This window comes from Triturus cristatus, chromosome 3_1 (genome assembly GCF_964204655.1).
Source record: "Triturus cristatus chromosome 3_1, aTriCri1.1, whole genome shotgun sequence".
NCBI classification, from domain to species: domain Eukaryota; kingdom Metazoa; phylum Chordata; class Amphibia; order Caudata; family Salamandridae; genus Triturus; species Triturus cristatus.
Genome location: NC_140583.1, coordinates 306,417,848 through 306,431,731, shown reverse-complemented (window position 1 = coordinate 306,431,731; position 13,884 = coordinate 306,417,848). Strand labels below are relative to the sequence as shown.

General features: G+C 43.1%; 1 protein-coding gene across 1 annotated transcript in view; it reads left to right on the top strand.

Annotated features, from left to right (window-relative positions):
- Nucleotides 1-13,884, top strand: part of TRIP4 (thyroid hormone receptor interactor 4) — a 461,936-nt gene that overhangs the window by 406,548 nt on the left and 41,504 nt on the right. Inside the window, exon 12 of the mRNA XM_085643987.1 lies at nucleotides 4,389-4,491. Within this exon, the coding sequence (XP_085500113.1) occupies nucleotides 4,389-4,491 (103 nt within the window). The remainder of the gene's footprint in view (nucleotides 1-4,388; nucleotides 4,492-13,884) is intronic.

Here is a 13,884-nt window from a genome sequence, read left to right as displayed (position 1 = left end):
TGTCTCCTTATAAGCTAATACCAATACATTTTCAGGCAAAAATTCAGAAGAGCAGAAAGTGCAGTTAACCCTTTCATTGTTAAAAGATCAGTTGTGTCGTTTTCATTTTATAATGCTCATGCTGCTCGGAAAGCGCTTCAAAGTAGAGAGGCACAGCATAAGATGGAATAGGCGCATTAGGGAACAAGGTGGGTGTAGCTGACATGGGAGAATAGGATTTTATGTGATGTAATTTTAGTTGCTCATATGGCGCGTAAGTACTCTTAAGCAACTTCAGAGCACTAAGTAGGAATATAAGGTGGAAGAAAGGACCCAGAAGGAGAATGAAAGCTTAAATTGACATCTGATTTAACGGCTGAGAGAGGGACCAGAGCCAGTAGTAAAAGTTAGTCATAAACTAACCCTTCATGTGATTGGACGAATTTCATTGGTAGGGGAGACAGGCAAATACAGGTCTTTATTCATGCAGATTAAATGAGCTCTGATGTAGGGTCTGAGTGCCGAAACAAACGTAGGAGAACAGAAGATTTCCTTATGGTAAGTTATGATCAAAGCATAGGAAGTGACGGGAAGATTCGCTCTTGGAGTGAGATCTGGTGGACCCCCCACGAGGGGAAAACTAGGTCTAGGTATTTTCTGGTGGGAATATAAAGACAGACTTCTGAAAAAAAGGGATGTTATGATCTTAATATTAGCATATATTTAGTCACCAGCATTCCTACCTATGAGATACCAATTGCGGAATTAGACTTTATATACACAAACATTAACTATCATAAACCCAAGAAGCCTACTGCATTATGTGTTGAGACTAAATCCTTTAAGCTCAGAGATAGCAACATGTATCGATGGAGTGCAGCCCGAAGACTAACTTAGCACAGAATGCTTGGTTCTGGTGAGAGTGCAGTGACATTATGGTCTCGGATGGGGCCTGCAGTGGGACATCATTTGGGAGGCATGTTTGATCATCTCAGTGGAAAATTCTTTTAAGAACAGACCTTCTGTGGCTCATGCAAAAAGCCCTACCTATTGTATCTTTTACCTCGCAATCCCAGAATTAACCACACAAAATTCAAACCAATTTCTATAGTTTTAAGCAATGCCACAGTGTAGTTTGTTTCGGAACTAGTATACGTTCAACTAACTTATTAAAGCATCTGCCAGTAAAAACGTTCTTTGTTTAACATTTTCTACCGATGACAATCAACATTTGTTAGGCATCTGGTAGCAAACCTTTCAAGTTTCATTCTCAAGAATAATTTGGCAAGTTTCTGAAACCTCTTTAGGTCTCGCCTAGCGAATGCAGCGCAGCTGCTTTGCTTGGCGAGACTCTATTGTTATGTCTTTCATTTACGAAGGGAGACAAACCATGTGCGCGCACGTACAGCCGATGTGCGGGCGCATGGCGTCTCCTCTCTGCCGTCTCCTTTGAAGGGGGACAGAAGATGTGCACTCCGTACGTGTGCACATCTCCTGTCCCCACGTGAATAAAGCGCGCGCATTGCACGCTTTCACTTTCATAAGGCTAACTCCTCGCAGTTTCTTTCTGTCACAAATCCATTTCAGCCATTGCTTCCATGCTCGCTTCACCCTCCCCATCCCCCTTCCAGCCTAACCGTCCCTCTCTCTTTGCCCCGCTGCGCGTTGCTCAATGTCGTTAGGACATTATGTTTCTAGTACGGGAAGGGGCTTGTTATCCAGTGTGCCAGTTGAATTATTTTCTTTGGTATGCTAGTCCAGCTGGTTCAGTAAAAGAAACCATAACTCCTCGCACTTTCTCCTGCTACCAAATACAGTTCAGTTATTGCTTCCATGCTTGCTTCACCCCCCTCACCCCCCCTCCAGCCTAGCCGTCCCTGTCTCTTTGGCCCGCAATTTGCCCTGCAAATTATTCTTATGTTTTTCACTCCCCGTGCCTGTCCCTCTGCCTTTCACTCTCTGCAACTTACCCATGTTATTATCTTGCTGTGACCAGTCCCTCTGCTCCGCACTTTGTCTTGCACACTTCTCTCATGTTATTCCCGGCCGTAACTTTTAATTTGTCCCACGCTCTCTCCTGCCACCTATACTTATACTTTACTTTATCCTACCTTTCACTGTGTCCCGCACTCTCTCCTAACAATTATCCTTCTGTTCTTCAATCGCCACTACCGTATTTGGATTTCTCTGCCCTCGACCTTTTTCCTGTCCTTTATCCTTATGTTATTACCCCGCCGTGCCTGTCCCTGCCACGCACTCTATCTTTCCACCTATCCTTTGTTATTGCTTTACCCTGTCCTTTAGTTTACCCCGCACACTGTACTCCCACTTATATTATTGCTTCACCTTGCTTTCTACTCTCGCCCACTCTGTCCTGCCACTATTTTTCATGCTTTTAGCTCGCTTACTGTCTACCCCGAAATAGGTCCTGCCACCTAATAATATGTTCTAGCCTCGCCATGCTTTGCATCTGCCTCGCACTTTATCCTACATGTTATTCTTACGTTTTTCAATAACCGTCCTTGTCCCTCTTTCCTGCACTCTCTCCTACCACTTACCCTCATGGTTTTCACTCACCGTGGCGGTTTCTTTGCTTTCTAATCTCTCCTCACAGCGAACCTTATTTTGTACACTCACTGTGCACTTTCTGCAGCTACCTTGCTTACGCATTGCTCAGTGTTGTTAACACATCAAGTTCGTAGTACGGGCCTTGTTATCCTGTGTGTTAGTTCTATTTTTTATCCGGCATGCTAGTCCAGCTGGTTAAATAAAAAAATAAAAATACTAACTCCTCGCACTTTCTCTTGCTACAAAATACAGTTCCACCATTGCTTCCATGCTCGCTTCAACCCCCCCCCCAGCCTAGCCGTTTCTGTCTCTTTGCCCCGCAGTATGCCCTGCAAATTATTCTTATATTTTTCACTCCCCATGCCTGTCCCTCTGCCTTCACTCTCTCTGCAACTTATCCTCATGTTATTCTCTTGCCGTAACTAATCCCTCTGCTCCACACTCTCTTGCACACTATTCTCATGCTATTCTTGCCATAACATTAAATTTGCCCCACGCTCTCTCCTGCCACCTATACGTATATTTTACTTTATCCTGCCTTTCACTGTGTCCTGCACTCTCTCAACAGTTATCCTTATGTTGTTCACTCGCCACTGCCTTATTCGAATTTTTCAGTCCACACACTTTCTCCTGTCATTTATCTTATCCTTTTGTTACTACATCACCATGCCTGTCCCTGTGCCACGCACTCTATCTTGCCACTTATCCTTTTTTATTGCATTACAGTGCCTTTTACTTTGCCCCGCGTACTGTCCTACCTATACTCGTATTCTTAAATCACCTTCCTTTCCACTCTCGCCCACACTCTGTCCTGACACTTTTCCTCATGCTTTTAGCTCGCTATACGTATCTCTCTCCCACGCACTAAATCCTACCACCTAATATTATGTTCTTGCCTCACCATGCTTTTCATCTGCCCCGCACTCTGTCATACCAATTATTCTTACGTTTTTCAATTACCGTCCCTGTTCTTCCATCTTGCACTTAATCCTACCACTTACCCTCATGCTTTTCGCTCCCCATGGATCTTGCTCTACTTTGTACTCTCTCCTTTTACTTAAACTTAGTTTCCACACTCGCTGCGCACTTTGTGCAGCTACCTTGCTTGCGCATTGCTCTATGTTATTATTATATCAGGTTTCTACTACGGATATGTTATCCAGTGAGAGGGTTCAATTACTTTCTCCGGCATGCTAGTCCACCTGGTTCAATAAAACAAAACATCACAAGTCTTCGCACTTTCTCCTACTAGAAAATACAGTTCGCACATTGCTTCCATGCTCGCTTCACACTCCCTATGTTTTTCACACCACGTGCCTTTCCCGCAGCCTTGCACTCTCTCTACCACTTATCCTCATATTATTCTCTCTTGTGCCCAGTCCCTCTGCTCCACCACTTAGCCTTATGTTTTCACTTATCCTGCCTACTTCTCTGTCCCGCACTCTGTCCTAACAGTTATCCTTATGTTTTTCAATATTTGCCTTTCACCTGCTGCGTACTCTGTCCTAACGGTTATTCTATACTCTCATTATAGCTTTACTATGCTTTTCACTCTGCCCCTCACTGTATCTTGCCACTTATCCTCATTTTTTCATGACGCGTGCCTCTTTATCTGACCCAGTATTTAACAACAACAACTGCCCTCCATAAGTTCATCTACTATATAACAACTAACTCAAACAACACCAATTAACAAAACAAATATAATAATCCAATAACTCTAACTCAACCTAATGCGAGACCTGTTGCATTGCAAATGCTTGTTTTACAAATGCTTGTCTATATGAATAACTCTTCGTCCCTTAGAATGTATCGTAATATCAGTCTGTTTTTATTTTCAGTATCCTGATCTATCGCAAGAGTGCGGCTCCCCGTTCGTCTTCGTTTGCACCAATCCCAAGGAGCTGCTTGTCAAGTTTCCAATGAAAGGGAAGCATAAAATCTGTAAGTGATCTCTTCTAAGGAGTAGTGACAACGGGGCAAAGGAGGGCACACATTTAAGCACACCACAACTGGGACCCTACATTTGAATTGATAGTATTTGTTGGTGTACATTATAATGAATTCATTAATAAAAGCATTTTCCAAAGAAGCCAAAGAGCACAGAACATGTGGTTTTGACAGCAGGTTTGCAGCTGAGCACAAACTTAATAACTCAAGGGTCACATGAGCACAGAACATATACTGTTTGTAGAAATCTCTTTTTATACACAAGTTTACAACATGTTACACTTTATTATAAAATTAACTTTCATTGTTAGGGATTTCATTCTGAGGAGTAATTATCTATTGATCCAGTTGGTTATTTTTTTTCAGTTGTTAACAAATGTATGCGGATATCGCATTAGCCCGCTGCTGCAGGCTCTTTGACTCACACTTTTAGCAGTATAGTGGGCCACACAGCCAAGCCTCCTGTTGTGCGGCATGTGTCACTCCCATTTTTTATGCAGTCGTTGTAAACAAATTGAGTTTTGTGCCAAAACTTTGAAGGCCATACTCTACCTGCTCTCCTAATATTTTATGGAAAGCTAGCACTATACCATTTTAAGAACATGAAAAAGGGCCCTCACTTTCTCTGTTGCCCGATGCTATGTCAAACTCAATTCTTGTTATGTTGATACTTTTGAAAAAGTTGATAATGATTGAATCAGTAGAACACCACCTTTGAATCTGCCAACCCACATATGTGCTTCTACTTATCAGTAGCAACTTTGGTGCACTTGACGTGCTTCCGATTTGTAGCGTTACTAAGCGCTTGACAGATGTAATACAGTCACCACCTAAATCTCATGCAGGTATACTACACACCAAGGCAGTACAAGAAAACCCGCCCACTCCATTGATCTATGGAGGCAACATATTTTGTATGTTGAAGCCAACATAAAGCTTTTTCTTCTGCCTGACTAATTTCAGAGGAATCTCCAAAAAAGGATGCCTCGTCTTTGAAAGTTAGATTTGTCCGTCACTTATATAGAAAAATAGTACTTTATCTTGCCTATAAGGTGGAAGTACACAACAAATGATAACATTGACAACATGTTTATGCATCTTCTAGATCTACCATTCTTGTAATGTTTTTAAAGCAAACTACATGCTTGTGTTCTAGCTCACCGTATTGCGGTGGCTCCACTTTCTTTATAATGTATTGTTATTTATTTATTTAGTTACGACTCTCACTTCTATCAAAGGTACTGTGGCTCTGGAACTGTAAAAGAGACGCTATTAACATTAAAAAACAGTGTTTTGGGGTACTTTTGCAGTCCATGAAAGTCATCCATGCCATTGCACAATTTGCACTAGGAATTCATGGACAGATTTTCAAGGATATTGATCTCATTCATAACATTTGTCTTACCTCACGATTCCTCCTTTGACTTAGTCATGCATCAGTTAATCATGACATGTGCCACGTTCATTATCCTTGTTTGTCATAGTGTGTCTTTCATTTATTTCGTGTGTGCTTCTCTTAACCCAGAATGACATGGTGATCTAGTATCTGAAGGATCAGACAATCTCCGCACCTCATAGTCCAGTCCGTCAAATCCTGAGTTAGTCTGTCTTCTGGTATGTGAGCTTCATCTGGCTTTCCTCTGCTACATCATGTCTTTCACTCCGTTATGGATCTGTGGCTTACGTGGTATTAACTAAAGTAATGATGTCCATCTCTTGGTCAGTATTTACCCAAATACTGAAAATTCATGTAGCAATTTTACTTTCTGAGGTGTAGGTTCTGTCACTAACCAGCAGTGCTTAGGCATTATTGTGGGTAGCTTTCCTGTTACTGTGTGAAGTCTTGTTAAATATGCTATCCAAAAGCTCGTGATTTGAGACACCTGGGACAATGTGTAGAATGTTACAGGTATATCAGGAGTATCTTGTTTATTTCTAATACAAAAATGCTTTCTTTCGTTTTAAAAACTAAAAAATCCTGCTCATCATTCTGCTTTATGTTTCAGACCAAAAGAAAGTGCTAGCCTCTATTGTTGATTTTAGTCTGCTTTCCAAGATTTAACAAGATTTAACCTAAATACTTTTTTCTGATCAGCAAATACAATGGCTATGTAAGCGAAAAAAACTAACCAAATTATCTGCAGTTCCAAACACACAAGAGCAAATATTTAAACATGCTACCAGATTTCCAGTGAGACTGATTTTTTTAAAGTTTATTCCAGGCTTCATTTTAAGCAAGAGAGGGCCACTTGTTAGGTCTGGAATATATTTCTAATTAGCTGATAGACTAAAGGACAATTTAACGGGACTCAAATTAACAGTAGATAATTTCCCCTTTATGTAGTCTAAATCCTCTCTGAAAGAAACTTCATAAAATAACTTCTTCAGCTTTAAGTTATGAGTAATCCTATAGTTTTCCGTTTCACACCCATTCACTAATTGTATGTCTTTAATAATACTTGTTGGTGATGAGCATGATTATAATATGAGTCGTTAATTCATCGCTTAGCAGACATGTCTGGACATTTTTTATGGACTACAGATTGGGGTTTGTGTGAATATTTCTTCGTCACGATAACAAACGTTACCATGGTGACGAATTAGCAATTTCCAGGAAGTGGCTACGATCCAACATAAAATATACTTACCACATGCTGCTCCAGTCACAATCGGCGCCTCGAGCGAGCAAGCCAGGTTTGCTGAAAGGGAGTAGCCTTGACGAACCGAGTAGACGCGCTTTTGCTGGACATTCTATAAACGAACTGCAGACAGTATACAAACTTCAGAGAATTTCTCATTTATAATATACCTTCAGGGTTTGACTACAGGCGTCTCTTCAACTCCTCGAAGGACTCATGAGGCCCAGTGACGGTCTCTGATCATGTATGTAATTAGCGCCAATCACCAGGTAGCACGACGATGTGCAAGCAATTAAGTGTTTATATGTTTGTAATGTCTTGTAAGTCCAATTATCACAGTATTTTCGCACTTTGTACGCACACGTTCGGTTTATTTTCACCACCAAAATCACTGATACACCGATGATTTTTAACCCATTGTAGAACCGTCGGGTCGTGCATTTGTAACCTTTTTCTTTCTCTCCATACCTCTGCAGGATTTTTGAGATTTAAAACAGACCAATTAGGTGCTGTATACATTTTGTTTCATATTTTTGTTTATCACTTTAATTGTGTTTAATACAACATCAGGAGTGGGAGCATCATTTCTCCTTTGAGGTCCTGACGAAAAGCCTTGGGGTAGGGCTTGAAACTAGTAAACCAAGCAGGGAAACAATAGGCAATTACGCTTCGAGTATTTCCCGCTTGTCCCCAGATTTTAGCATATCAACTAGGGGAAGAAAATAAAGTGTTTTTTGTCCCACTATCTTGATATTTTTAACGTTCACTTCCATATAGCTTAAAACCCACTCCATCTTCAAAAAAACCACATAGGTGTACAGGAACAACCCTATTTTTCTATTAAGTGCTCCCGCGTCTCCGTAGGTAGCAGCACGTCCCTGTCCGTAGAGGGCAGGGATGGACTCTATGATGAAGCATGCTACCAAGGGGAAACCAGGGTGGGGGAGGGTTATTTGAAAGAAAAAGATTTTCTTTCTTTTCAGTCCTAGCAAGAGGTGCGTTTTTCCTTATTTGAAATAAGAGACTCTCTTTTTGATTATTTGACAGATTCGTGGAGGACTCCCCCCTACTTCCCCCACCTCTACTCTCCTTTCTTGTGATTTGATATATTCCTATAGTCACCAGAGTCTTTTTTGTGACATAAGATTTCATATTTTTGTAAGCAAATTTAATTGGATGATTCAACCCAGCAGCCATTATTTAAGTGAGCTAAATATTCTGGGCTATTAAATTCTCGTTTAACCTCGCTCATTTCCAATATAAGTTGACTATTGCTATGTCATCTTCAATATGTAAGGCTTAAAGACCCTAGTTATATCAAATTTTTACGATCATAATATCCAATTGTAAAAGGGGTTTCTGGCAATCACTGTCTAATTTAGAGTAATACTGATTTTCAAATAAATCTGTTATTGGGACTGTTAGAAATGGGATTTTTGGTCAGCTTGAGCGTGGGCCAAAGCAAGGCAAAAACTACCGCTCTAGTCAGGATAAGGGAGTTACAGTTCTAAAATAACCCCTGCTCACCCCCTTGGTGGTAGCTTGGCACGAGCAGCCAGGCTTATCTTAGAGGCAGTGTGTAAAGCATTTGCACGTAACCAACAGTAATACAGTGTACGCACTACAAAAGAACACCACACCAGTTTAGAAAAATATGCAATATTTTTAAATAATTAAGACCAGACCAGTTTACAGTTTATAATTTATTGCACAGTTAATTAAAACCAATGCGATACAATAACACATAATAAAATTCATTAAAATCTACAGCATAAATAATTCATCTGTGTAAGTTAAATCAATGTCCTGTTTTACTGAGTTAATCATGGATCAATTTTTGGTAGTTTTTTTTCTACTACTTTTAAAAATTTCACAAATCTACAGCTCAGCTGAGGGTCCTGTGCTGAAAAGCAGGTTAGCACTGCATTCCTTCGTGTGCGTACCCCCTGTAGAATGAGATGGCGTTTCAGCAGGAGCTTCCTTTCTTCGTGCAGTTCCTCACATGAGCATAGCAGGTGCAGCATGTCTTCTGCCCCTTTGCCGCATAACCTGCATAGTGTGCCTGCTTTCGATCTCAGCCAGTGAGGAAGATGTAGGATGCATGGTAACAAGCCCAATCTATATCTTAAAAAGCACAGTTTGATTTTTTTTGTGTAACCTTGGGCAAGGTAAGGCTGGGAGGCTTGTGTCAGGTATGTATTTAATACCATCCAAGCATGAGATCTTTTTGATAGGATGGCTTTATCCTGAACCCATGACTGTAGCTTGATCGATTTTTTTCACCAATTTGTTGAGTGTTTTATGATCTACAGGGGACGTCCAGAGCCCTGCCAGCCCGGTGTTCCTTATGCTTTTTTCCAGGTATTTTGCAGCTGGTGAGTTTTGGGTCTGCTCTAGCTCTTTCCATAGATATTCGTTCAGCGTCCCTTCGGTCGTTTTTCTTACTTTATCCCAGGAGCAGATATATGCCCCCTGTCGTGCCAGTAACTGTGACCGAATTCCAAACTCCAGTCTGATCTGTGCTGGGGAGGATCGCCTTGGGAGGCTGAAGATGATTCTGTATGCCGACACGATTGTGCTGTCAAGTATAACGGCATCTCTGCCTCGATGGACCTCACTCCCATATGTTAGTGTTGGTAACAGTTTGGCGCGTATAACATGTAGTAAGGGGGACAGAGAAGGGCCGGAGAGGTTGTTATTTAGTGTTTTTAAGGCAATTGCCAGAACAGTGCCTTTGCCTCTTATGCTAGCCCTTTGTTCGCTAAAATGGCCGCCACTGTCAATCTTCACGCCTAGATATTTATACGACGAGGTGTCTTTGATTCGGGTGTTTTTCCAGAACCACGAGAAAACTTTCTTCTTTTTGTTGTTACTGATTGTCATTGTTTGCGTTTTCTCGAGGTTCACTGTTAAATCATTTAACTCAGAATATCTCTGGGTCGTATTCAGAAGATTTTGAAGCCCAACTCTTGTGTGGCTTATTAACACCAGGTCGTCTGCATATAAGAGGCATGGTAAATTGAGGCCTCCTAATCCTATACTTAAAAGTTCACAGTTCCAAAAATATGCTGATTAAAAAGAGTTCCTTGTGTGGATAGCTCCGTCCGGGCTACCACAGCGTCGTGAACAACAAAATCCAACAGTTCTGGCTGGTCGTGGGGTCACTGGCCAGCTACGGTGTTGGGAAGACCCGCAAAACAGTACCTGTGAGAAATGCAGGGTGTTGACGCCCTCGAAGACACTCGTGTTTGCGGGTCGAGCTCCTCTCTGGTGGAATCAGAAGCGCTGGCGCCGGCAGGTGTGGGGTGCTGCGATGTGAAGTGCAGGGGTACTGCGTGCGGTGCCCCCAGGTCGCGGTGCGAGCAGCGGCTCGGTGGCGGCGTCAGATGGCGATGTTGGTGAGACCAGGGTCGCGGTGTGAGATGAAGGCGGTGCTCGCCGCGGTGCAAGCAGCATAGTCATCGTTGCTGAAGCGCTGTCGTCGGCTGACGAACTGGAGTCGATGGCGTTGGTAGGCCAAGGCTGCAGTGCGGAATGAGTGCGGCGCGTCATGTGACTTACGAGCAGTGCCCTCGAACCACGATGCAAGCAGCGGCATCGATTTCGGTGGGAAGTGGCGGCGCCAGGCAGGCCAAGGCGTCTTCGTGAAGCAAGACGGTACAGAGTGTGGTGCCCACAGGTCGCGGTGCGAGCAGCGGCTCGGTGGCGCCATCAACAGATGTCGTTGGTGAGACCAGCGTCACGGGGCGGCAGTGCTCTCTGCGGTGCCAAAGCTTAGACGTGAAGGTAGGCGGTGCGGAGTGCGGTGCCCACAGGTCTCTGTGCAAGCAGCGGCGTCAACAGGCGTCGTCGGTGAGATCAGGGTTGCGGTGCGGCGTTGCCCTCTGCAGTGCCAAAGCTTCGGCGTGAAACGAGGCGGTGTGGAGTGCGGTGCCCACAGGTCACGGTGCAAGCAGCGGCTCAGTGGCAGCGTCAACAGGCGTCATCGGTGAGACCAGGGTTGCGGTGCGGCGGTGCCCTCTTCGATGCCAAAGCTTTGGCGTGAAGTGAAGTGGTGTGGAGTGCGGTGCCCACAGGTCACGGTGCAAGCAGCGGCTCGGTGGCGGTGTCAACAGGCGTCGTCGATGAGACCAAGGTTGCGTTGCAGCGGTGCCCTCTGCGGTGCCTTCAGGTCACGGAGTCAACAGCGGCGTCCTAGACGTCGTCGAGTTGCTTTTCCTCTGTTTGCAGCACAACACAGTCCCCAGTGCGGCGGGGAGAAGAGCTTGAAGTCTCTGTTGTTCCTGAGACTTCGTGAACAGGGGGCAAGCTCTACCTCAAGCCCTTGGAGAGACTCACAAATTGGGTTGCAGAAAGTTCAGTCCAGGCTCTTCACTGCCCAAGACCGAAGCAGCCACTGCAGGTCAACCCAGCAAAGCAGTCGTTCCTTTTCGCAAATTCTCCGACTCTTCTTCTTGGCAGTCTTCTTGTTCCAGATGAGTTCTAAAGTTCAGGGGTCTGGGACCCAGTATTTATGTCCAAAAATACTTTGATCACTAAGGCAGAGAGGGCCTGTGCCCGGCCAGAACCAGTTCTGCCTTCTATGGTGTGATTTCCTGGCAGGAGGTGGAGACGGCATTGTCGGAGGCAGACCAGGCCCTTTGAGGTGCAAGGAAATCCCCTCCCTCTTCCCCCATCGCAACCCAGGTTGCCCTTTCCTGACCTACCTAGACTATCTGGAGCCCCTCCGGCCCCCCAGCCTTCTGTCATCCAAAACCCAGACAGGCAATCCACATTCCAGCAGAGGCACACAGGATGACTGAGCAAGAAAATACCCACTTTCTAAAAGTGGTATTTTCAAACGCAGAATGTAAAAATCACCTTTACTAAAAGATGCATCTTTAGATTCTGAGTTCAGGCATACTAAATTTTATTTTCTTACTGAATTCCCTGGGCCAGTTATGTTTATAAGTTGTTATAAACAAACCTCCCATTCTATCCTATAGGGAACTGTTAGCCTTGCAATCGTGAAAAACGAAATTGACTGTAATTCACTATTAGGACATGCCACATACACCAGGGCATGTCCTGCCTTTCACATACATTGCACCCTGCCCACAGGCGTACCTTGGGCCTACCTGAGGGATGCCTGACATGTAAGAAAAGGCAAGGTTAAGGACCGGCCAGTGTCTGCACTGGCCTAGTTGACATGACAGTTACAAACTGCGCGCAGACTCTACAATGGCAGGTCTGAGTTACCATTTTCAGGGCTACTCACGGGAGTGGCACAACCAGTGCTGCAGGCCCCTGGGTAGCATTTGATTCACCGGCCCTGGCACACGCAGTGCACTTTACTAGGGGCTAACAGGTAAATCAAACATCCAATCATGGAAACACCAATCCATAACACAATTTACACAGAGAGCATATGCACTTTAGCACTGATTAGCAGAGGTAAAGTGCACAGAGTCCTAAAACCAACACACAGGTCAAGGGAAAAATAGGAGGAAAAAGCAAACGGTTTGGGGATAATCCTGTAAAAAGGGCCATTTCCAACAGGGACCCACTGTAAAGTAATGGACTTCACTGTTTCTACAATTGCTCTTCACTATGGTTTAAAGAAAATGCACCAAGCTGAATGCATTTAGAATTCTCATTGCTTTAAGGACAATAGCATACACAATTTCATGATGAGGTGTATATGATAAAGAACTGGAAAACAGGAGGCCCATATATTTATACCAGGGCACACTGTCTTAATCATACCTTATTCACGGTCTAATAAAACTTTGAAGGGTTGTTCATGATGGCCAAGATCTTTGTCTTTGAGATGTTTAGACTTAGCTTTTTTGTAAGGCAATATAGATTTAAATGATCTATTTTGCATTTGAGACCGATTGCATGTGATCCAAAATCAGGAAGTTGTCAGCATATAGTAACTCACAAATTGATAACTGCTGAGCTTTGGAATAAATCTATGCATTCTATACAGAGCCAAGGCAAGAAATAATCAAAACAATAACGATGCTGATACACATCATTTTCTTAAGCCATTTGAGACAAGAATCCTTTCTGAGCATGAGTTTTTCCATCTAACTAGTTTTGAACCCACTTTTCAGTATGTAATGCTCTCACAAAATGTTAACAAACTACTTGGGTTTCCCCAATTTGTTAGCTTCGGCCAAAGAACTACTCTATCAGTCCTATCAAAAGCAGGTATGAAGTCCATAAACCAAGAGTGCATATCAATCTGAGACATGAACTTTGTTTCCACCTACCGTAATGAAGAAACAATGCCTTCTCTAGTGGAACGAGATTGCTTACTGTCGCCTAATTTCTCCAACAACAATTGCACAAATTGTTTAATTTAAATGTGGTTAAATAAGGTCTGTGTAAGTAATTAAAGTGCACAAGCTCAAATCTTTCTTTACTCAAAGTTTTCTTAGCCTGCTTGTAAGCTGTGTCTCATTGCAATGGTTATGCTAAGACGGTCGAATGTGTTTCAAGTTTTTTGCAAAAACAAGCCCCAAACTCTATGCATTTAAATACCCTCCAATTATTATGAATCTATAAGGGTTCCTTCAGGTGTCCATTTAATGTGTGTTAATGAATGGGGTATCACGATGCCCAATCAGTGACCCTTAAACAGAAACTTCACGTAAATATATAGATAGGTTGAGGACAAGACTATTTGTTTATCTGCAGTTGACATCAATATCATGGTAGTTGTAAGGTGTTGCAGGATTTTTGGTACAGCAAACAAATTAAC